General features: G+C 43.8%; 1 protein-coding gene across 1 annotated transcript in view; it reads right to left on the bottom strand.

The window, feature by feature from the left end:
• The window catches only part of Usp13 (ubiquitin specific peptidase 13), a 107,081-nt gene that overhangs the window by 47,688 nt on the left and 34,180 nt on the right, over nt 1-25,213 (bottom strand). The window contains exons 4-7 of the mRNA XM_038347757.1: nt 24,918-25,039; nt 19,544-19,686; nt 15,933-16,117; nt 5,656-5,750 (exon numbers count right to left, since the gene is read on the bottom strand). Coding sequence (XP_038203685.1) covers nt 5,656-5,750; nt 15,933-16,117; nt 19,544-19,686; nt 24,918-25,039 — 545 coding nt within the window. The remainder of the gene's footprint in view (nt 1-5,655; nt 5,751-15,932; nt 16,118-19,543; nt 19,687-24,917; nt 25,040-25,213) is intronic.

Raw genomic sequence — 25,213 nt, 5'->3', positions numbered from 1 at the left:
TAATGGTCACATTATGCCCTCCAATTCCCCCTGGGATTCTCCTATTTTGTGATTAAAATAAAATCAGGAAAATGCAGGTTGATACAAGATTTAAGAGAGGTTAATGAGACCATGCAGCCAATGGGAGCTTTACAGCCTAGGCTGCCTTCTCCTACAGCTACAGCTACACCAAAAGTCACCTTTAGGATTATTTTAGGTTTAAAGTATTGTTTTTATACCATCCTTCTGGTACCAGAAGATTGTCAAAGATTTGCATTTAGTATTCTATCAGTTAATTTTAAGGAGCCAATGAGAAGATATCATTGCAGCATCTTGCCTTGGGGTATGGCAAACAGTGCTACGGTATGCCAGAAAATTGTGGCTCAGCCTATACAAAATGTCAGAGATCAATTTCCACAAGTTTATATCATCCAATATATGGCTGATATCCTGCTTGCTCATAAAGATGAAGGAGTTTTGCTTGAGACACACAGGCAGCTTCAGCAGAGTCTTTCCCACGCAGTTATTGTCCCAGAGAAAGTGCAAAGGCACCCGCCTTTCCAGTATTTAGGTCATATGTTATACCATAAAGAAATTAAACATCAGAAATTGGAAATTAGGAAGGCTAGCTTATAGACTCTGAATGATTTTCAAAGATTGTCAGGAAATATTCAGTGGCTGAGACCTTATTTAAAATTCCCTATGGGAGACCTTGAACCACTAAATAAAATTCTTAAGGGGAGCAGTGTGACCCTAATTCCACCAGACACATTACAGATGCTGCTAGACAGGTACGGTGCAGGTGGGATATGCAATACAGAAACAGCAGGAATATTATATTAATTATGAACAGCCTTGGCAAACATGTATATTATCTACAAAACTTACTCCCACGGCAGTATTATGGCAAAAATGGTCCTCTTTTATGAATGCACCTTCCCATTTCACCAGTCATGGTATTAAACTCTTATTTTGAAACAGCAGCTTGTGTAGTACAGAAAAACCGGATGGAATCCAGACGATAATATTTTGGTAGGGAACCTAATGTGATCAACGCTCCTTACACTAAGCAACAGATTGATTGGCTATTTCAAAATAATGCTTCTTGGACAATTGCATTTGCTCAATTTGTAGGCTAAATTGACAATTTTTCCCAGCTGATCGATTGCTGCAATTCACATAACTATATTTCTCTATTTTCCAAAAAAAAATTGCACTGAACAATCCCTTAAAAATGCTATGTTAATTTTACAGATGGGTCTTCCAATGGAAGATCAGTGTATATTGTTGATGGTAAGGGATATGTAGCGCAAACAGATCCAGCCTCAGCTCACATAGTCAAGCTGTGAGATGTTGCTGTAGTATTACAGCTTTTTGCAGATAGGGCATTGAACTTTTACACTGACAATCAGTACATTTTTAAAGTTCTTCAGGTAATAGAAACAGTTTCAGGGATTAGGACTAGTAATAATCAGGTTAAGATGCTATTCCAGCAAATTCAAGATACCATCATGTAAGAGCACATTCAAATCTTCCTGGTCCATTGTCTGAGGTAATGCTTTAGCTGAGAAATCTACTCAGTTGATCGCTTTATCTCACGTTGAACTTTCTCAGCAATCACATGCTGTACATAATCAAAATAAAGTTTAAGAAAACAATTTGGATTAACAAGAGAAATTGCTCGCCAGATTATTAATATGATACATGCCAACAATATCTCATCTGGGAGTAAATCCTCAAGGTTTGCTTCCTAATCATTTGTGGCAAATGGATATTACTCATATTGCAGAATTTGGCAAATTAAGATATGTGCATGTGATAACTGATACACATTCAGGTTTCTTAACAGCCTCTGCAGAGACTGAAGAAGCCACTAAGCATGTAATAACTCATTGCTTAAAGTGTTTTTCATATGTGGAAATTCTTAAAATTGTAAAGACAGATAATGGGTCAAGGTATTTTAGTAAAGCATTTCAGCAATTTTGTTCCCAATGGGATTTTGAACACAAAACAGGTATTCCTTATAATCCTCAAGGACAAGGAATTGTGGAGCATGCCCATGGCTTCTTGAAAACACTTCTAAGGATAAAAGCAGGTAAGTTATACCCTCAGTCGCCACATGACGCCTCAAACCATGCCTGTTTACTCTAAACTTCTCGAATGTGTGAGCAATCTGCTGCAGATAGATTCTGCCATGATGGCACCAGAGTGACTTTCACTAAAACAAAATGGAAAGACCCTTGCAATGGAGTATGGAAAGGATCAGACCCTGTTTTATTATGGTGTGAAGGCATGTCTGTGTTTTTCTCACAGGAAGAGAATAAGGCACGATGGCTTTCTGAATATCTGGTCCAGTGCGTACATCAGAAGGGTGCCAGCTCTGGTGACATCGTAGCCACTGGAGCCCCCACAGAAGAGTCTGACTGAGACTGCTGAACCTGCCTTCCTGCCCTTCTCATGCCACACTGCAGTCTGAGAAAGGAAGGGAGATCACAGTGATGACTGGCAATTCCTAGCTTCTTGAAGCATCTACTGTACAAACTTCCAGACCTTAATGAATCCTATTGATTTTGTAGCCAGCCCAAGAATGTTGATTGAATATTCAGAAGTTTATCCATACTATATCTTGGGACACACAACTCATTTTGCCAGTATGGTACTCAATCTGTTGTTAAAATAAAGGACCTGAGAACTGAGACCTCAGAAAGTGTCCCCTCTGGTGGGAAGAGACTTGTTAAAGCAATGGAACACTATGATGGAGGCAAAGAGTGGCTGAAGTCTGTCTTCGGAGATGAGGAGAAATGGCATAAAAGTTTTTGCTGCTATGCAGAGACTGGATCAGTTCCAACTCTCTTTGAAAGTTAAAAGCAACAACACAATTGGACTATAGAAAAGGAAAAAGATTCATATCTCACCCATCATAGCAACATTTCCTTGTCTTTTAGTTAGAACAGATTTAAGAGAATTGTGACTTGACAAATTGTGCACTTACTGTTAATTTTCATACTAGAATTATGATATTGACCTGTTAATGTTTGTTAATTACTTTGGTTCACTACGAGATGTTAATGGTTAGAAAAAAATTAGAGCTTGTCTAAGAAAAAAACCAGACATAATGCTAACAAGTTGTTAGATTAGATATGTTTATAGTGACAAATTTGGATTTTGATTCAGCTAAAAACTGTTAAAGACATCCTAGACCAATTTCAAAAGCCATCCCATCTTGGTCAATCTTCACTCCTTCATTAGGAAATATTGTGGCCATAGGAGCATGTATACCACAAAGCATTATCTGCTTGTATATGGTCATCTAGTTATCTGTGAACTCTCTAGATGGAAAGTTGACTCAGAGGTACACAGCACCTAGCTGTGCACCCTCCCTTAACCATTTATTTATGAATGTTGGTAGTCAATGATGGATAAGATTTTTCCCCTCTAAGAAAGCTAAGATGTACTAATGACAGGTAAGTCTGGAAAGTGGAAGAATGCCGCCTAAGCCAGGCACAGTCATCTGTCCTGTAGCAGAAAGAATGGGCTTTATTAAATAAATTAAAGAGGGAGGATTATGTGGGGGTCTATAGAAGTAGATCCATTCCATCTTGACTAAAGGTCAGAGAGTTCAGGTCTATTCTTGTTCCTTAAGGTTACTGACAGGAGATTTAACCTAAGGTATGACTACTAACAAAGATATTTTGACCTAGGGTGTTGTTATTTGGTACTTGAAGTATTAAGATGGCAATCATTTTGTTTGTTCTTTGTATCATGATAAAAAAAAAAAGCCTTTTGCTTTCTTCCCTGTTTTTGGATTGGGGTATTTAAAGATCATAAGAAATAAACATGGGTAAATTCAGCATTCACTGGGTTGCCTGCCTAGTACTAACCTGTGTCTCTGGATGTCTTTTGTGTCTCTGTTTATTCTGCCTAACATTTCTAACCCACATGCCCCAACATTGCAAGGTATGAGCCCATCAAGGCTGGATCCCAACAGCTGTCTCTTCAACATATGGCTATGACAACTACATAGGAATGTAAATGTACTTAATGCCACAAAACAGTATACTTAAAATTATCTAAAAGGATAATTTTATATATATATATATATATATATATATATATATATATATATATATATAATATCACCAAAATATTTTGAAACATGAAAAAGTTTTGGGTTTTGGTTTTCTTGTTTTGGTTTGGTTTGGTTTGATTTGTTTTGTTTTGTTTGTCCATGAAAGAGAAAGAACAAAAGGAAAGAGACAAGAGGCATATAAAAAAAGATGCAGCTCAAACACTGCTCAGCATGAATGAAGTCCTGGGTTCCATTCCCAGCACTGTGGCAGAATATTATTTTAAGATGTGTTACATATTTATGCTGGGAAAGACCTATTTAATGATGCAAAACATGTTACATTCTTTTGTGTTGCATTTGTTTAACTCTGTGAAGTTGTATAACTTTGTCTATCTGAGACACTATACTGGTTTAAGAAAGAGCTGAACAGCCAATAACAAGGAAGGAGAAAGGATAGGCAGTTCTGGCAGGGAGTGAGAATAAACAGGAGGAGAAGTCTGAGGAGAGGGGACAAAAGAGCAAGAAAAGAAGAGGTCAGCCACCCAGTCACACAGCCAGATAAACAGTAAGAAGTAAAGAAAACATATACAAAAATAGAGAAAGATAAAATCCCAGAGGCAAAAGATAAACAGGATCATTTAAGTTAAGAAAATATGGCTAGAAATAAGCCAAGCTAAGGCTGAATATTCTTAAGAAAGAGAAAGACTCCATGCAAGTATTTATTTGGTAGCTGGGTGGCGGGCCTCCCAAAAAAAAGCCAAAACAGTAAAGAATAAATAAAACAACCAAGTACACAGCAACACATAGCCTGAGCATGGTGCACACTTATAATCCCAGAACTCATGAGGTGAGTCAGGAAGATCAGAAGTTCAAGAACATTTTCAGCTATATAGCCCAGGCTACACGAGATGCTCACATAAACTAAAAGCAAACAAACAAACAAAACCCAGGTAGCAAGATAAGGGAACAACACAGGACCTACAGTAAACAAAAAGGCAAGAAAGGAAGAGAGGAAGGTGAGACGAACCCAGTGAGGCTTCCGAGCACCCGAGAGAGGAAGGAAATGAAAGGGTAAGTGAAAGATGGGTACAAAAGAGAGATAGCTGGACATCATGAGAGCATACAGACAGAGCGCTGGCCTGGGAGAGAGAGAATACAGTCTCACACTGAAACATGCCTCACAGGCAAAACTAAACCATCACCAAGTTGAATCTAGCGGAGAAGCAAAGCTTCAACCATTTTACGCCAGCCACTACCCAGCAGCCCTCATTCCCTTTGGGAAAATAATTAAAGTGATGTATGTCACATATTATTTTAAAGGTCATCATCTAGTACTTTCTCCCTTTAGTGAGAAATAAAGAGGGATTTATGCGTCTAAAATAAAATTTTTCTGAGTAAACCCCAAATAATCCAAAACATGATAAACAAAATTCTAAGTTGGTAAACCAAATAAAATGCTAATAAACTAAATTTAGCAAACTAATGCAACGAATAAAACTAAATCTACAAAGATGCACATTAGTAGAATTGTATATTAAGTAAATTAAAGATATCCCCCGCACCCACCACGGACACAGCATAGAATTAGAGACAAAAGATGTTCTCACCCCATTCGTATGAAGCATGTCAATCCCGAAGTGTGCTAAGTGTTTGGCCAAATGAGGATCCAAAACAGGTCCCTCTTCTTGAAAAGAATAAACATCTGGAGGGCAAAGAGAAAACAGAACTCAGGTCTGTACATGACGTCCATGCAACACTACAGCAGGGCTGGCTGTACCGAAGAGCAGACCACAAGAAACAGACATAATACATACACACACCTTACAAACGCAATCAGTTCCTTAGGAAGTCTCAGAGACTTAAGGAGAAAAGCAAAGTGTGTGTGGGGGGGGGGAACAGCTGAAGGTAAGATAACATAAAATGAGATGAATATGAATACCTCACCTTTGTAACTAATACCCATAAGGGCATAATTCTAAGGTTGGGAAGCGGAGAGAAAGGGGGTGGAGGAGAGAGTGACAGCCATCTGCCAGGGCAGAAGACCCATAGAGAGAGAGACAGGGGGTATAAAGACCCCAAGGTGCAGCTGGATGGTGAGAAATGGTCATACACTCTATGTTTTGGACCTTGTCTCTCCTTTCCCTTTGCTCTCCTCCTCTGCTGTAGTGTCTGTGATCTACAGAACTAGGGAGAGATGGAAGCAAGAATGCCCACCATGCAGCTACCCAAGACGCACTCACCCAGCAGCCCACATGCTCACCCTGTGACTCACACCAAAACTGGTGGGCAACATGATCAACCCATCACCTCTGACACTACCGAAGTGAAGGATGTGCTCACTCATGGTGTGTGCTCCAGACTGAAGAGATGTGCTCACTCTGAGACCTAGGACCTGGGAATGGGTACCTGCTGATCCAAAGGCCCCATGCCTGTACTGAGGAGGCAAGTGACTGAGGAAGTCTCAAATACTATTCCCCTGTGGTACCTTGATGCTGGAGGGCAATGTCTGGCCTTGGGATATTAATATCCCATTCTGTTAGTTAATATTAATATAATGCTTTGGGTGAAGCCGCATCAAATGCACAAGCCCTGGACCAGGAGTCTGGGCCTCCTTGGAAATGAAGACTCTGGACTCCACCCCAGACTTACCCAATCGGATTCCATGTTATCAATAAGAGCCCAGAGACACAAAGTTTCAGAAGCACTATAGAGCCCTGTGTCCTGAGAGAGTGAAGAAAGGAAGAAGAAGGATGCCCATTTCCTGTTTCTCATGAATAGCCTAATGAAGGCTAAAGGATTTTGCCTTCACACTTCACATGTGGCCTAGTGTCTCCCTCCTGCCCCATCCTCTTCCTTCTACCTCAGAATATCCAAGAAGTGTAATCCAGGCACATTCTAGGAACAGAGACCATAAACCACAGTCTCTTTCCTCCTAAATTTGGAAAATAAAACATTATAAGAAAAATAGATACAAAGACATCATTCTTTAGCGCAGTCTCTTCCGTACTGCCTAAGGAGTTTTCTACTCCTTGGGACACTGTGGTAGATCGACAGAGGGATACTATGTAGACGCCATGATGCTGGGGTGATCCTCTGACCTACATCAAGCTAAGTGCCAGCAAAGAAAGTTGGCTTTCCTGTCACAGATAGACTGGTCGTTGTAGAGATTTCTCTCCTACACTTTATATTATGGTAGCAGCCTTCACTGGAGCCTGCTTTAATATCATTCAAGTGTTCCCAAAAGAAAAACCAAAAAATGAAATCCCCAACTCAATGAAGGCAGTTTCCAGAGACTAGTGGCCTATGGATCCTGAGATGCAACAGAGACTGCCTTTGTATGAAAGGCAAAAGGTTCACCTAGGAAGACTTGATCACAAAGACGGAAGTAGAGGAAGAGTGTTAAAGATCTACAAAGGAAGCAAAGGGTTCTAGAGAAAAGTAAAAACAAGTTTCCAAAAGGCTAAAAATTTTAAATGCTTTCTGAACTAACAATTTAGTTAATTTAATTCGCAAACATTAATATTTTTAATCAGTGAGTGAGAAGAGCTAGAGAAATACCAAACACTTGCAGAATGTAAGAATGAGCCCTATGGAACCTCTGCTCAATGGAGAGACAGTTTTGAAGTTATAGCTATTAGAAAACAAAGACACTCCTAGATTCACCCACCAGTGACAATGCCCGGGACCCTGAAATAAGCAGAAATCACACTGCCCCCAACTGTTCTTCTCACATTAAGAAAATACCATTTCCTACCTTAGGTGACTAAATGTCCAAAGATGCCACATGATTTGGTCAAACATGATAGTCATTTCTTATGCCTATAACAAATACAATTTAGGGAGTTCAATGGGAGAAACAGAAAATGAACTTGATCCTCCTGTGGCAATGGCGAAGAGTTAGTTATACAAGCGGCACACAGTGTGTTCAGATGTGGGTGCTGCCCTCTGGGTTTTCTTTGGAAAACTCACATTATCTCCCAGTTCAGCTAGCAAAACTATCTTGGAACTATCAAGAACTATCATAGCATATAAGTATGGCTCATCAGGATGCTTCCACACACCCTGCCGTGGCCTAGAACTTGATCCAGAAGCCACAGGGATAAAATCCAGGGAGAGGCTCCTGGGACAGTCGAGGCAGCACCTGGTATCAGCTGGCTGGTGACTCTCCGGGTTCCAGTCCAATGATGATAAACCAAAGAGCCAGAGGTTTCAATTCAGGCAAAAGATGAAGGAAAAGGCTAGAGTAGGAACGCCCCATGCAGTCAGAAGCATGTTACAAAATAAGTTCGAAAGAGAGTGAAGGAGCAGGCTAGTAGCAGAAATGGACCCTGGGACTGAGGTGTGAAGCAAGAAAGGGATTTGCAAGAAATAACCAAAATAATATTCGTGTGTCATCTGAATAGAAAGATTTATTTTACTTTTTCTATTTTCTCATATTGATTGTAGTATTTTAATTGAAAAATACATACATGGGCTGGCGGTGTCTCTCAGTTGGTAGCATGCTTGCCCAGCCTGCACAAAGTCTTAAGTTCGTTCCCCAGCACTGCATAAACCAGGCCTAGTGACACATACCTATAATCACAGCATTTTGGGGAAGCAGTAGAAAGAGGCATCAGGAATTCAAAGTCATCCTTAGCTACGTAGGAAGTTTGAGGCCAGCTCAGGTTACATGAGACTCTGTTTTGTTTTGGTTTCAAGTTTATAAGTAATTTCCACAACTTTAAGCAATTATCTTACTTAGTATGTTCTTAGGATTCACAAACCTCTTGTCAAACTTGTTCAGCCACGTTGATTAACTCACTCATTCGTTATAGTCAACAAGCACACTTGAGTACAAAATACTCAGAGATATGAAGGTACAATGTTGGGAAGATAAGCAGAGTCTCTGCTCTTGGGAATTTAAAGTCTAGTATCCCAAACAGTCTCAGAAGTAAGGCTAGACTGTGGAGAAGGACCACAGACACCATCTTTGAGAAGGTCCATGTGTATGCCCATGCTCTTAACCTTAAGGAAGCTCTCATGCTTCTCAGAAAGGAGCAACTGTTGGGCCCCCAGCTTGAGAGAAACGCAGAGACACTGTCAGCCACCAGAGAGAACAATGAAGAGCTGAGAAAATGCAGGCTGGTCCACAGAGCCACACCTCTCATCAAGAGCTACCTGTGTCCACAGGCCACCTACCATCCGCAGGAAAGAGAAATGAGACATAGTGCAGCTACTGCACTAGAAAAATAAACACAGAATGAATACACCCACAGCGCATAGCCATCCCCAGGACATTGCAAAACCTACACTGGAGTCAGAATAGGAGGCATGCTGAGACTAAGACATCAATCAGTACAAATAAGGAACATCATTCCTCGATTTGTCCAGTGCACAAATCCTTACCAAGCTACTACTATGCCCAGGGAGCTATAGAAGAGGGTGGAATTAGAGGTCAAACAGATGGGGTCCAGGCTCCATTGTCCCTGGTTACCTCCACTAACCTAACTGCCACAAGGTTCTGTAAAGACTCCACTGGGAAACAGCACGCGGTGCTGCCAGCTCATGAGAAGAGGACACGCCAGGCTAACAATGATATGAAGTAATCAAATCCTTGATACCAACTCTGCAGGCTGTGAGAAACAGAAGGGAGCTTATGTCCAGGTCAGAGAGGGAAGGCCAAAGCGAGGAGCCATGCAGCTGACACTCCCAGTGACTTGGGCATCTGAACCATCCATCCGTGTGAAGTCATCCCGGTACAGAAGAGCCAGGTAAACAAGCTGCGTGCGTGAGGAGACTGATATCACCCTCTCCCACCTCCAGGTCTCCTTACTCCCTTCCTAAGGAGATCTCCCTGGCTTGGCTAGAGAGAGTCTCCTCCCACACAGGAGAGCTTGGTTTGTGTGTGTGGTAATCTAGTTCTTGTTTTGTTTGTGTTGTACCCATGGGGACCCAGAGTGGAACTGGATACGGGGTCCATTCTTATGAAATGTGCCATCATTTTTGGCCTAGCCTGGCCGGGTCAGGGCTTCTTGGGAAAACAAAATTCTAAGCAGAGGTCTTAAGAATGAAGAGGGTCTCATTGAGCAGGTACAATGTCACAGGGAAAGGAACCAGGGTGGGCAGACCAGGATACCGCTGGATATTTGAATGCACAACCTTAGATTCCATGTCCGCCAAGCAATCTGCTAAATATAATCCGGCTCCCACAGGGAAAGAATGTACTGGTTGAGTTGACATAAACAGCCCACGGATTTGCAGTAGTGGTTCCCATTATGACCTAAAAGAAACAGATGTCCTCACTTTGAGACTTAGTGTTCTTCACAAACTAGCCTGAGGGACCTATTGAGAGAAGAAAACCATTCTTCAGTCACCCCACCCCCAGCAGAACTACCTGCCCCACAGTGTATCCCATATAGGAGGCACCCTGTCCTCCATGCTACAACATCCTAAAGGCTCATGACTGAACCCTCAAAGAAACTTACGTTGCTAGGAATTTACTTGGCTTGTAAAGCAGTAGAAAGTTGCAGCTAACCATCTACATAAAAAGATGTAAGAGGAAACCACCTATTAAAAAGATGTAAAGGAGCAAGCATTGCTGCAACCCACAAAAAGGAAACAAATGTAAGACTGAACAAGGACTTTATGGAAACCAAAACCAAACAGCAGTGGTTCTCAAACTTCCCAATGCTGTGACCTTTTAATACAGTTCCTCATAGCGTGGTGACCCCCAACCATAAAATTATTTCACTGCTACTTCACAACTGCAGTTTTGATACTGTTATGAATTATGCAATGTAATATCTGTTTTCTGATGGTCTTTGATGACCCCTGTAAGAGGATCTTTCAAGCCCCCAAGGAGCTTGCAGCCTACAGGTTGAGAACTGCTGCCATACGACCAACACAAGAAATCAAGGCCAATCCTTTTCCCAAAGTATGAATTCAGAAAGCCTCACGTACAGCACACAAGCACCTTGCTGCACTGCCCAGGTTTGGGATCTCTATGAAAGACTTATGAGCATGTATTCCAGTGACCCCAACTGTCCTGTAAGACCAGCCCTCAAAGCTCTCTAGTCCTTCATCTTAACAATAGCCACAACAGATAAAAATAGAATAAAAATACCTACACATGTACTGACAGAAACGACCTTGGATGCGACATGTGGCAGTCTATTTCTATAATTGTAGACTTAAGAGGATCACAAGGTCAGGACTTCCTGGGTTACAGAGTGAGTTCATGACCAGCCTGGGCTATATTACATCAAATAATATATGATACATAATGTAATATGACATCATAATGTTTATAAATATATTACATTACATATCATAAAGAAAAAAAGGATAGTCAAAAAATTTTCAGAAAAAAACACCACAAATAGCCAAGAATATAATAAAAAGTTACATGTATGATATATGCCTATTATCCCAACACTCAAATTTAGAAGCAGGATCATCAGGAGTTCAAGGTTAGTAAGGATAACATGAAACCTTACCTCAAAAAAAAAAAAGCTCAAATGAAGAATATAATGAAAACTGTTCAACCTCAATAGAAAAGCAAATTCAAGTAAAATGGCAGATCAGTAAAGGTTTTAATAACACCCAAAAGTTGTGGGAGATTTGTACACTGTGTGAAAATGTATTGCTGTGATTCGTGGAACAAAATAATGAATGCCCAATAGCTAGGAGGAGGTTAGGCGGGACTTCCGGGGACAGAGAGGACTCTGGGAAGAAGAAAGTCAGAGACTCGAGGAGACACAAAGGAAGCAGCATGGGCTGTAAACGACAGAACACAGATTAATAGAAATTGGTTAATTCAAGTTATAAGAGCTAGTTATTTTTTTTGTTGTTTTTTTTTTTTGTTTTGTTTTTTTGTTTTTCGAGACAGGGTTTCTCTGTAGCTTTGGAGCCTGTCCTGGAACTAGCTCTTGTAGACCAGGCTGGTCTCGAACTCACAGAGATCCTCCTGCCTCTGCCTCCCGAGTGCTGGGATTAAAGGCGTGAGCCACCGCCGTCCGGCTTAAGAGCTAGTTAAAAACAAGTCTAAGCTAAGGCCAAGCTTTTATAATTAATGTCTCCTTGTCATGATTTGGGAGCTGGCTGGTGGGACAGAGAAAGACTCATTCATCACACAACAAATCCAGGATTTGTTGGAAAAGGTGCGAGACATGATGTAACTCTAGTGACAACTCTACTGTGACTGATATGATAACAACTTAAACAGAGGAGCCTGGGGCTGGGAAGATGCCCTAGCCAGCCTGAGAAACTGGGCTTGATCCTCAAATGCACGTAAGAAAGCCAAACACGGTGGCACAGAGTTGTAATCCCAGCAATGAAGAGGAGAAGTAGGCAGATGGCTGAGATCACTGGCCAGTAGCCTGGCCCAATCAGCATGCTCCAGGCCCAAAAGGGGCCAGTGGTGCCTAAAGTACCGTACTCAAGGATGACCTCTTATCAACACACATGCACACATTGCATCTGGACACATGAACACACACACTAATAAATGTAAAGATACACAGGGAGAAAGAATTAACCTGTGTTATTTATGACAGACCCACTTAAATAGAAGCTAATTATTTAAATACTTATTTACCTAATAAGCTTAAGATTTTGTATAGAATCCAAAGACGAAAGAGGCATAAACCTTACTTCAAACTATTAGTGTCAGTATTATGTTTTACACAGGGCCAAGGAAGAATCAGGGTCAGTCCAGGATGGATTTTGACTTAGCAAAGCAGCAGGGGAACCAGTTTCTGGTGTATTGACTGCCCGTTGCTTCACAAAGGGTCTTTTTTGTTGTTATATATACAATTTCCACCTTAGCAAGTCAATTTCTGGACACCAACACCTCTAATCTGGAGTCGCTTGAAGGAACCAAATGCCCAAGCAATTCTCAGTCTCGGTTTTCCAAGTCCTCTCATAGCTAAGTTTTGCAAAGGCCTTGAACCCTTCAGGAAGAACTCAGATGATATTCAAACAGCTCAAACAAAAGGTATCAGTAATAAAGGTAACATCACAAGAAGCAGTTGAAAGCCTAGGTGCCAACACTCTGGAATCCAAGCCAGATGTGATGCTCTGCGGGATCTCTGCTACGTATGAGAATTGTAAATCCCCACATTTGCAGACAGGTGAAGCTGGCACTGTATTAACCTCCTTGGTCAATACTGTGACAAAGGTGGCTTAAGGAAGAAAGGGTTTAACTCACAATTTGAGGGGACTGTCCCATTCGGGTGAGGGAGTCATGGAGGCAGGACTGTGAGCAGCTGGTCACGTGGCATCCACGGTCAGGAAGCAGACAGGGATGAATGCTGCTGTTCAACCTGTTTCTCCCTGTTCTGTACTTTGGAACCCATAGGGCGGTCCCATTTAGGGTCAGTGTTTCCAGTAAATTAAACCCTTCACAAACATGTCATAGGTGATTTTTAGGGCCTGTCAAATTGATGAGAGAAACCATCACAGTCAGGCCATCTTGAGAACTAGGTTTCTCATACACTGTTCTGTGCTAACTTGACACAAGCTAGAGTCCTCAGAGAGGAAGAAACCTCAGTTGAGAAAATGCCTGCACAAGATCAGGCTGCAGGCAAGTCTTTAAGACATTTTCACAATTAGTGATTGATGGGAAAGGGCCCATCCACTCATGGGTGGTGCCATCCCTGGGCTGGCGGTCCTGGGTTCAATTAGAAAGCAGGTTAAGTAAGCCATGAGAAGCAAGCCAGTAAGCAGCACCCCTCCAAGGCCTCTGCATCAGGTCCTGCCTCCAGGTTCCTGTACTGTTTTCAGCTCCTGTCCTGACTTCCTTCAGTGATGAACAACGTGCTTTTGGTCATGGTGTTTCATCGCAGTCCTAAGACATGGCTTCTATAAAACACTGCCTAAGATGGCACAGAACATAGGAAAGTCTAAGCTGCAGTGTTCTCTTCTTGTAGTAATTACTTTTTAGTAATGATAAAATATCATGACCAAGACAACTTATAGAAAGAAGAGCTTATTAGGACTTATGGTTCCACAGGGCTAATCTATAATGTGGGGAGGCGTGGCAACAGGTGTGCAGACCAGAAAACTGAAAGATCATACCTCAGCCTCACAGGGGAAGCTAAAAGAGTGGCCTGCAAGGCTATATAAACTCTCAAAGCCCACCGCTAATGACATACTTCCTCTCGCAAGACTTCATGTTCTAAAAGTTCCATAACCTCCCCCAAAACAGTGCCAGCAACAGAGAACCAAGTGTTCCCATTCATGATCCTACAGGAGACATTTCTCATTCAAGCCATCACAAATTCCTGCACTGCAAACCTTTCTGTAATCCCCTAAAGGACACGGATCTTCTGCATCAAGTACCCCCATTACTGGGTACTCATTACACATCAAGCAGTCTTGTTAGTGTTGGCCATCACCTGTCAGTATCCTTGCAGTGCTGACCTCGAGTGCAGAGCCTGAATTCCTCTGTAAATCCCAGAACTCTCAGGATGAGACTTGGTTTACAGAGCATTCACTTGGCTGGAAAATGTTTCGCACCTGCAACTCACACCCTTGAATTGCTTTTTTTTTTAAATGAGTTCAAGTAATTCCCTGATGAGAATAGCAAGTCTGAGGCCAGTCTCAACTACATAGGGAGTCTGAGGGCATCCAGATATACAGTGAGACTATCTCAAAACACCAATAATAATAATAATACCATAAAATCTGAAAGCAGCAAAATTCTTCAAAACGTGAAACCAAAGAATCCTAGCGAGACCTAACTGCTAGCTCTCAACCTTAAAATGAGTAGAAACTAAGCCAGCTCATAGGAAAGCAATGGTGAGACCTGAAGAGCAACCCTGAATAGGAAGACTCTGACCAATAAACTCTGAGGCAGGCTAACTCCATCGCAGGTCATCACAAGAGGAGAGAGAGAAGATGGGCGTCGTTAGTCTTCTATGGTCATCATCACAACTTAAGGCAGAGAAGGAACAGGCACCAAAGCTGAAGAGATGGAGACACTAGAGCTGGGTGCTGCTCTAGATGTGAGATCAAAAACTGTTTCCATGACAACAAGACGACAGGTCCTCGTGGCCACTGCTCAGTGTTGTGTCTAGACCTGGTATTCCTTCCCTTTTCCATAACAAAATGGCGGGAGGAATGAATGAGGTGCACATATGTGGTCCAAAGCTAGCCATTTAGAGAAGATGGCTTGAGAGCAGAGAGAAAGCACAGCTGGTTGTGCTTGCAGGAAGCTGAACCCTCTGAAGATATGAGACTCATCATTGCTGGGGCTCATAGCACAGGAAATTTTGCTTGTTTGTTTTATTTTCACATTTCTATCTATCTACCTACCTATGTATCATCTATCTATATCTATTGTGTGTGTGTGTGTACACATGCATTCGTGTGCACATACGCACACGCACTTGTGTGGCACAGAAAACATATGGAGATGAGAGAACAACACGTGAGAGTTGTCTCTCCTTCCACCATGTGAGTCCCGGGAATCAAACTGTTCCGTAATCAAGCTGTTAGGCTTGGTAGCAGCATCTTTACCACTGAGCCAGATACCTCTCCAAGCCCACTGGTTTCTCATAATGTCATTTCCCCCTAAATGGTACTAATAATGTCCACAATGAATTCTAGGGTTGCCTCCTGCCATCTTAATAGAGGAGATGCTATGCACATCCTCTTCCTAGATCTATTTCCTGCTTGGGTCCCTTAGCCATGAGATAAACAACAGCGCTAATGTTACTCACACCTCCCTGCCTGTCACTGGGTTAAATGCTTTAGGCTGATGAATAAACACAAGAGAAGCTCCATCAATGTCCCCAAGATGAGGACTCTCAAGTGTTCATACCACAATTAATAAGAGGTAAAACCCCAGTCTCGGGCATGGGCTGATTAAAGTGAAATGCCAGTCATGCAGAGTCACACTCACCTGCCCCATCAGGTGTGATGGTGCCCAGCTTCACGGCCAGAGGATAGCCCATGTCTCTGAAATGTTCCAGTGCGTGGCCATTGCCCCCTGCGCTGTCGAAAAACCACTTCCCACACAGAACAGAGCCATCGGTCAGATTCAGCCAGAGGTTTTCCCGCAGGTCGCATCGGGCACACTTCCAGCCGCTGGAAAGTTACGGGAGAGAACAGTCAGAAGAGCCAACACATCAGGAAATCATTGACATGCCAAAAATGAACAGCGCCTCCTACTGCCAGTACTTCCCTCGGTTCTCACCCCAGGATATTCCTGCTCCCCCTCCAGAGTAAGGGACTATTCATCCAGCACCTTGCCTGCCTCCCAGACTGGGCCAGAGACTATCAGCACCTCCAACATGGCTCTTTAGAAAACTGGTACATTATACAAAGGCAAGAAAGAGGCCATGTCCTCCAAACTGCCACTTGCAGGACAGTGGCTCCTGAACAGGGTACAAACATGGAGGATCCCACATGCAAGACATTTCCAAAGCATTATCCATACATGGTAAAAATCGATGTGGGTTAAAACATAGTCCAACTTGGGCCTATCCCAGGAAGACATATACCTTAAAGGCACAGTTCTCAGTGTGGTATTATGAAGCCAGCATAGTTTGGGAGCCAACATAATGTAGCTGTGAAACAGCTGTCTAGGTATTTATGTCTGGGTATATCAATATAGTCAGCTCTGGTCAAAGAAGCTTCTCTTTGCAGTGGGCATCAGGGACTACGGAGACTAAAAACCAGTCCACATGCTGAAAACAAGGGACTGTTGGATGCTCAACCATACCTGGGACTTCTACATCACCTCTTCTAGGGCTCAGAAACTGCAGAAAGATGAGAGGTACAGCATTGTGGGGGCATGGTCCACTGGGCATGATACAGCCAATGCACTTTTGAAGTCACAGTGGCTGTGACAAGATTGGGCCCATTCCTGCATTCAGTAGGAAGGTGCTCATGAGCCCTGCCCCTCCCTGAGAACTTATAAGCAATTAATGGTTGCTCGGGAAGGAAAAGCCATATTCTTCAGTGGCCTACTCATTGGTGAGGTTCCCTCACTCCCATAAATAACCCTTCACCCATGTTCCTCTAAACAGCCTTGATTAAACTCATAGAGTCCCAAAAGAGAAGGCATTAAAGCAGAAGGGACTGGTCTAGAAGAGGAGGGGGATCCGCGGGAATAGTAGAAAGGTGGGAGAGGGATACAGGAGTGAATGTGAGCAAACCAGTTACACATATGTGTTACACACATGTATGAAGACATCATAACCATGCAGCTAGTCTTTATGTCAACTGGCACATAGGTTTTTTGTAAGAGAGAACTTAGATTGGCCTGCAGGCAAACATGGATGGTGTTTTCTTGATTGATGACTGGTGTGTGAGGGCCTAACTCACTGTGGGTGGTACCATCCCTGGTCCTGGAGTGTATAAGAAAGGAGGCTGGACAAGACTTGAGGAGCAAGCCAGTAAGCAGCATCTCCCATGGTCTCTGTTCCCTTCCTGCATCCAGGTTCCAGCCTTGCTTGGGTTCCTGCCCTGACTTTCCTCAGTGAACTGTTACCTGGAAGGATAAGCTGAAATAAACCCCTTCCTCCACAAGTCGCTTTTGGTCATGGTGTTTCACCACAGAAAAAGAACTAACTAAAACAGCAGTGAAACATGAAACCTTATTATGTATTAAAAATTAAGCACCATTAAGATAAACATTAAATTATTGTTGGTTATTAATAAAATAAACATTAGTATGTGTAATTAATATACCTTGATAAGACTTTTTAAAAGAAGTATAGCTGGAAAGAAAGTGTTGGATTCATTGAATGTACTTTTTATTTTTAAGTTTTATTTACTTTTATTATTTTATGTGTACAAGTGTTTTGCCTGCACGTATGCAAGTGCACTGTGTATGTGTCTCCAGTGGAAGACAGGAGAGGGCACAGGATCTCCTAGAGCTGGAGTTACAGTTTTAAGCTTCCAGGTGGGTTCTGGGAACCAAACCTGGGCCCTCTGCAAGAGCAGCAAGTGCTCTTAACTGCTGAGCCACCTCTTCAGCACCCAATGGGAAACATTTTCAAAGGGAACATTAGAGCTCGGGACCCCTCTTCTCTCTCCTTTCAGCCCACCGTAAGCTAAACAGCCCGTACCACCACAGGTACCCCACGGAACCTGTATCATCACTGACTAAAAGCAACCACAGTGATGCCATGGGCTAGCTAACCATAAGCGATGCCTCCAAAACCGCGAGCCAAGACCAACGCTCCTCCACTAACGGCTGATCTAGCTCGGGCGTTTGCTATAAAAGATGACTGACATACCTATTCTGATTCTAAATTAAGAAAGTAAGTGACCCAAACTGAATGCTAAATGTCAGTGTGGGTCACATAGCTAGCAGAAAGTCCACCTAATTCTAGAAAATTCTGCTCAGGGTTAGTGTCACCATCCTTCTCTCTACAGAGGGAGGAAATGAGGCCCAGAAGCGATGTGCCTTCTCCAAAACTACAGCAGACAGCAGTGTGGTCACAGGTCACTGAAACTGGACACATTCCTAAGCACCATCTGCTCTTTCCCTCGGAGATCTGCCTCCAGGGACGTTCCTGCATTCCAAAGAGCATTCGGCCTACTGGAGACAACCTAGCATTGTTTCAAGTCAGATCCCCTGGTATGAACTCTGACACAGAGATCTGGGTGTGTGCAGCTGATCCCAGCAGAATGGGGAAGAAAAGTAAGAAAGGGGAGAAGCCAGCACAAGATTTGTCACCAAGTGACCACCACAGAGACTTGGAGCCCAGGCCTGAGGAGAAACTGCACAGGCTAAGTCTTCCCCAAGGCAGCAGGAGGCTGAGTGTTGATCCACCCCTCTACCGCCTGCGTGAGGTCCCAGAGGACAACGGCTTCAACTGGCATGTCCGACCACCCACACACTGCAGAGGCAGTGTTGCCAAGCGCAAGGTCCCTGTGCAGAGCTGCACATGTGTGCAAACACCAGCCTCGCTGCAGGACAGGGCCTCGGCTTAGGTTTAGGCCTGAGAGCTCGGCGCCAGCTGCAAAGGTCCAGGCATGTCCAGAAAGAAGTTTTTATCTATGTTGTGTTCTTCTTTCTTCTGTAAAAATGGTTTTTAAAGTTAGCATACAAAATGGTGGGTCTCATTAGGACATTCCATGCATGTGGGTCATCACAGTTAGCTCTAACAAGTCTTCCTCCACAGCCCCCCATGCCCACACTTCTCCCCTCCGTTTTCGTAGCATGTGTTCCATTGTCCTCCTTTATTCCATCACTTAAGGCCTCTTCCTGCCATCACAATCCCCTTCCAAGTTTCAGGATCTGTACATACACAGCATATATGTGTATATGTGTGCAAACACTCAAATAGCTTTAAATCTAAGTACATATATGAGAGAAAACGAATTTTGTCTTTCGGAGCCTGACTTGTTTCTGTTAACAATTTCTGGTTTTTACTGCACTTGTTCTAAAAGACATCTGCTAAGAAAATATAATACTGCTAATTCAGAGAAAAGGTAGAAAATCAGATGTTGCTTTGACCAGTTTTGGGGGGGCTAAACATTTTGCTGGCAGACTCTCACCTGGGAGGAACCCTGACCCCGTTGTCCAGCTGGGCGAGGTTGTTGGCGTACTTCGATACCGGCAGTTCATTTTCCCACGTGTCGGGGTCCTGCTTCCTGTACGGCGACTTGGAGCTGAGCACTGCATCACAAGCGATCGTTACCTAGGAGACAGAGCCAGGTACTGAAAACTCAGCTTCCAGAAGCAAACGCAGAAGCTTATTTAGAAATGCAGCAGCCTCACTGCGGAAATTCAATCCCACAGTGAGGTCCGTTCCCCCAGTCTACCTAGGTTTGACCCAGGCATGAGCTCAGGGTACTGCCGATGACCTGAGAACATGGAAGAACATTCCACTCATTAGCTCAAGCTTAGCATTCACACGGAATAACTCCTATCACTTAGCAAGTGGGGTGAAAGGGTGAGGGAGCAAGTTATGAACAGGAATGCCGAGAATCTGCCCGAGGGCTGTGTTTCCTCCTAACATACCAAGATATCCAATATCCTCAACTCCGGTGGCACAGGGTCAGGGGCACGCACACAGTCCAGCTCTTCTTAGTCTAACACGTACGTGAGGCTGGCAGAGGACATGCCTGGGTGTCTCTGTGCAAGATGGGCACACTCACAAGCAGATGTGTAGCGCCCGCTGGGTGCCCTCTTGCTTTCTCCCAACACGCACATCTAAGGCTGCAAGCTATTCCCTAGCTCGTGTAAAATGTAAATTCTGCTGGAGAGTCACAACAGTCCAGCCGTTCTTCCAAAGATCAAACAGTGGCTGCAGGACGCAGCAGATCAACAGCTAGAGATACATCCAAGGGACAGGAAAAGGTAACGTTACAACAGGACGGAGTTGCCCGGGCCGTGGTGGTGCACGCCTTTAATCCCAGCACTCAGGAGGCAGAGGCAGGCGGATCTCTGTGAGTTCGAGGCCAACCTGGTCTGTAAGAGCTAGTTCCAGGACAGGCTCTAAAGCTGCAGTGAAACCCTGTCTCGAGAAAACAAACAAACAAACAAACAAAAACCAGAAAAGAGGGTGGAGTAAGACAGAGCTGTAACAGCATTTTGGTTACAAAACGAAAGCCGCCCAAATGCCTAGCAATGATCAATAGAATGAAAAACCACAATGGAATTTTATTTGGTAATAAAAAGAAACAGGACTCCAATATATGATGCACTGTGAATAAATCTGGAAAATGTAGCAGAGTGAAAAAAAGCCAATCACATTCTTCGGGGCCTCAGAAAGCTTAGTCCCATGGGCACAGGCATGCGCGGATAGTTAGACCTTCAACGTGGGCACGCCTACTCATCCGTCATGTATACACCCTACCGTGAGCTATGCTGTCAATCATCACAGTGCATCGCCCCCCACCGGGCAGAGTCCATGCCTGGACCTGACAGTGATGTGTGTGTGGTGCATCGCACCCCGGCAGCCAATATCCTCAAAGCAGCTTCCCATCCCCATCAGCAGCTGTCCGGATCATGCTCCACCCTGCTAGGCACTTCCTCCACACACCACACACACATCACTGACAGGGGTTTTGACATTCAAGAGTCAGATAAAACCTCATTTCTTTCTATTTCTTTTCAGGCGGCAACCAACAATATTTCCTTAAGCCCCTGGGGCTGCCATAAAACTCTGGCCTAGTGTCTTCCAAAATCACCCTTTTCATGGGTTGTGGCTGAGGTCAGGCTAATGATCCTATACCTACACCGAGTTCCTTCCCCTTGAGTTGATGCTGGATTGAAGCGAGGAGACCTGGACTCCACCTCTGCTCTCAGAGGCTCAAATCCAGTGCTTCCCTGGAACTGGCTCAAACCAGCCTCTGAGAATTACTTGTTCAATTTTAAGAAATTTAGCATTGTTCCTATATTTGTCACAGTGCTGGTCACAACAGACAAGAAAAGAGGACACACTAAGTGCCATCAAATCAACTGCTGGCTGGGAAGATGGCATGATGCCTACACACAACGGAACGCTGTGTATCTAGGACAGTTAGTGAGATCCTACCATTTGCAACAGCACAGATAAAACTGAGGACCATTATGTTGAGTGAAATCAGCCAGGCACAGAAAGACGGGTACCACGTGTTCTCACTCACACGTGGAACATTACAAAGTTAGTCCCATTAAGTTTAGTAGTCTGGTGGGTACCTTGAGCTAGGGTGGAGATCGAGCCTGAGAGATGAAGGCTGGCTGGTGAGTACAAGGTGGCCTGGTAAGGGAACTCTGGGTACCCAAACACAGCGCATTTTCACACATAACAAAGGATTCTGAATGCTTTCACCAGAAAGATGTTACATGTTGGAGAGGATAGATCCAAATCCCAGAAGACAACCCAGGAGTCATGAGGTCTGAGATGGCTCACAGTCTAGGCTATGGGGCATGGACCTGTCTCAGAGCAGAACAAAAGGCCATTGCACAGTGTAATCAGCACTCAGCCAGGGAGCCACACCCCAGCCCTAAGATTATGTTTTTATATATCAAGTACTTAGAAAAGGAAAGGAAAAATTAAGAAATTTTGCTAGACCTGCTAAACACAATCATTCTTAAAATTAATTACCTCACAATAATTACCCTTGAGAGGCCACATATTCAAGCTCTGGTCCTTCCTCTTTGCTTGACTGTTACTTCCAGTCACCTCTGTCTACGCTCCTGATGTTCTGACATCTATGTTAGCTGAGTGTGGCAAATTCCAAACAGTATTCTTTCTTCCCAGCCCACCCAGGGACCTCGTGGTTGGGCTGGACTCAGCTATGATGGGGTCTACCACGGCAATCAGCAAGCTCAGGGAAGCCTGCTCCACTCAGAGCTGTTGAGCAGGGCAAAGACCCCACTATCGGGGCACCAGATGCCAGGCTCTGGGGTCCCCCCTGTGAGCCCGTCCACTTAGAGGTGGTCTGTCTCTTTGATGGGACTCGGGGTAACTCAAAATGCCTTGATCACTGTTTTTAGACTACGCATTTTCTTTTTATTTAAAAGTTCAAAAGAAAGTCCTCAAACACTAAAAACACAGCAAATACACGTAAAGAAGAACTGACTAACCTCTTGGGTGTAGTTAAAGCCCACGACTAGTACCAGGGTTGCAAACCCAGGCTTTCTTCTCAAGCGGCTCGCTTTCAGAGTTCTTTCATTTTCCATTTTTTAAACCATTTCTTAAAAAGACACTTTATTCAAATTTTCATTTTTAAGTATCCTCAAAGACTGTTATTGAAGATTTTGATGGATCTTGCTGGCTTGGGATTTGTAGGGCATGTCTTTCCATCTTTCAACTTACTCTCTAAATAAAGGAATGTTTCAACAGTAGTGTATGGGAAATGGGTGTTCGTTTGAATTTTGAGTTTTGGTTTGGCTTGGTGGGGTTTTTTGTTTTATTTTGGTTTGGTTTTGTTGCTTGTTTGTTTGTTCATCTGAAACAGGATCTTACTCCGCAGTGCTGAATTCCTGGCCATCCTTCTGTTTCAGCTTCCCTGGTGCTGGATTACAAGCCTGACTCACTAGGCCTGGTTTGGGGCTTTTTCTTAATATTTACATTTTTTCACATAAAAACCTTCACATAATCACAATATGCTTCTTTGCTTCCCTTCCCACAGCAAAACCAGGATTATACTGAACTGGGGCAGCAAGGACTGGAGAGATGGCTCAGGGTCAAGGACTCCAGTTCAATCCCCAGCACGCGCATGGCAGCTCACAACAATGTAACTCCAGTTCCAGGGGATCTGACACCCTCACACAGACACGCAGGCAAACCACCAATGCACATAAAATAAAAATAAAAGATCTCTCAGCCTTAGAGACGCAAGCGCTGGCGCACTTCAGGTTAAGACCATTTTATCCACTAACGTATTTTATCCCTGGTAACAGCCATATGAGTCAGCACGGGAAATCCGAGAAAGCAACCATAATTTCATTTCCACAAGCCTCACTGAACACCTCATATGGAAAAGGATGCCTTACATTTTAGTAAGTGGGAGGGCTGCAGCCGACAGAAGCACAGCGCTCTGACCTCTATGGTCTTAAATTTAGCTATGTGATAGATCAGAAGAAAACAGGTTATGTGAGAAACCTAGTCCCTCTGAACACGGAAACTCTAAGCACAAGCATCCCCTTTGGGCAGGAGCAACTGAGTAGATGGTTCTTGCTGGTTAGGGTCCATCAGAAGGTTCTGGGACCCCCCAGGCCTGGCTTTGGCTCTGGCAGAGTCTGAAGAGGGGGAAATGAACTGGCCAGTCTAAATTTAACCCACCTTGCCCCACTGCTCTCTGGGACCAGGCTATAGGAAACAGAGGTATTCATGTGCACAGTAAAAAACAAGGGTGATAGAGTGTTGGAAGCCACACGAAAAGTGAGGGAGAAGCAAGAAGGACATCATGGATCACAGCAGTCCTGTGACCTCTCTGAGGACTCTAGAATCAAATACAATAGGCAGCTTCCCCATCCGATCACCAGCCCAGCACCCAGTTTCTCCAGGAAAAGCAAGACCTTTCCCTGAATCTGACTCCGAGAAGATGCAAGAAAAAGGAAGGGTAGGGTGAGCTCACTACCAAAAATCTGAAAGAGTCATCTTGGTTCTCGGAGGAGCAAAGCTGAGGTGAGCGTATCTTCCCCACGCTCCCCAGGCCGAGAGCAGTTGGTTCTTTTTATAACTGTGCTGCTGCCGCTGTCCCAGCAGGCAAACTCTTCAAACAAAAGCTTACATAGAAAGGCAGCGTGAAAACCTGACAAACACACCGCCATCCCTCCAACCAAAACAGTCCCTCTCCAGCTGTCCCAGCACCTGTGAGGTGCAGTCTTTGACAATCCCAGCAACAGACACAGGAGCCAGTCCAGCCTAGAGGAACCCAGCCCCATGGGCAAAGAAAACCCAACAGAGATGGGGGTCAGGCAGCAATAAGGAAAGGCCACTCTGTGAGACCTCAGAGGAGAGAGTTACTCCTGTTCTCGCTGTTTTTATTTATTTATGTTGGGGTCCTATTTTGTTTTGTTTTTTTGAGACAGGTCTCATTATGAGGCCCTGAGTGGCCTTGAACTATTTAGCACAGGATAGCCTCAATCTCACAATTCTCCTGCCTCAGCATCCTTAGTGCTGGGATCACAATCATGTGCCCCCACACCCAGCTTTTGCTCCATTTTATTCTCTTCTTCTTCTGGACCGGCCTTCCCCACCCCACCACACACACACACACACACACACACACAGAGGACATACAGCCATGTGCACACTCAAACACACATACCTGACCTACAGCTACATGCACACTCACACAATGTGTCACAGTCATGTGCACACTCGCACACACATACTTGACACACAGCCACGTGCACACTCACACACTTGACATACAGCCATGTTTACACATGTGTACACACACACGACACACAACCATGTGTGTCACTGACCAGGGCTGGCAACTCCTCGATGTTTGGCAGGGCTATTTCATAGTGGTCTGGGAATATAACAAGTTTGGCTTCATCTTCATATTCATAATCGTCACTATTTAAATCATCATCCATATCCAGATCTGAGGAGAGAATAAAAACAAAGAAAAGAAGTGAGGAAAGGGAGGCTTGAACCAGTGACACCCTCACAGGGAATCCACAGGCTTAACACACCAAGGACCAGATCCAACCCTGACAGAAAGGACCATCCTGCTGCCCCACACCAGGAGACACAGACCCTGCCATCTTTCCTAAAA

This window comes from Arvicola amphibius, chromosome 11 (assembly GCF_903992535.2).
Source record: "Arvicola amphibius chromosome 11, mArvAmp1.2, whole genome shotgun sequence".
NCBI classification, from domain to species: Eukaryota; Metazoa; Chordata; class Mammalia; order Rodentia; family Cricetidae; genus Arvicola; species Arvicola amphibius.
This window is presented reverse-complemented; position numbering and strand designations above follow the sequence as displayed.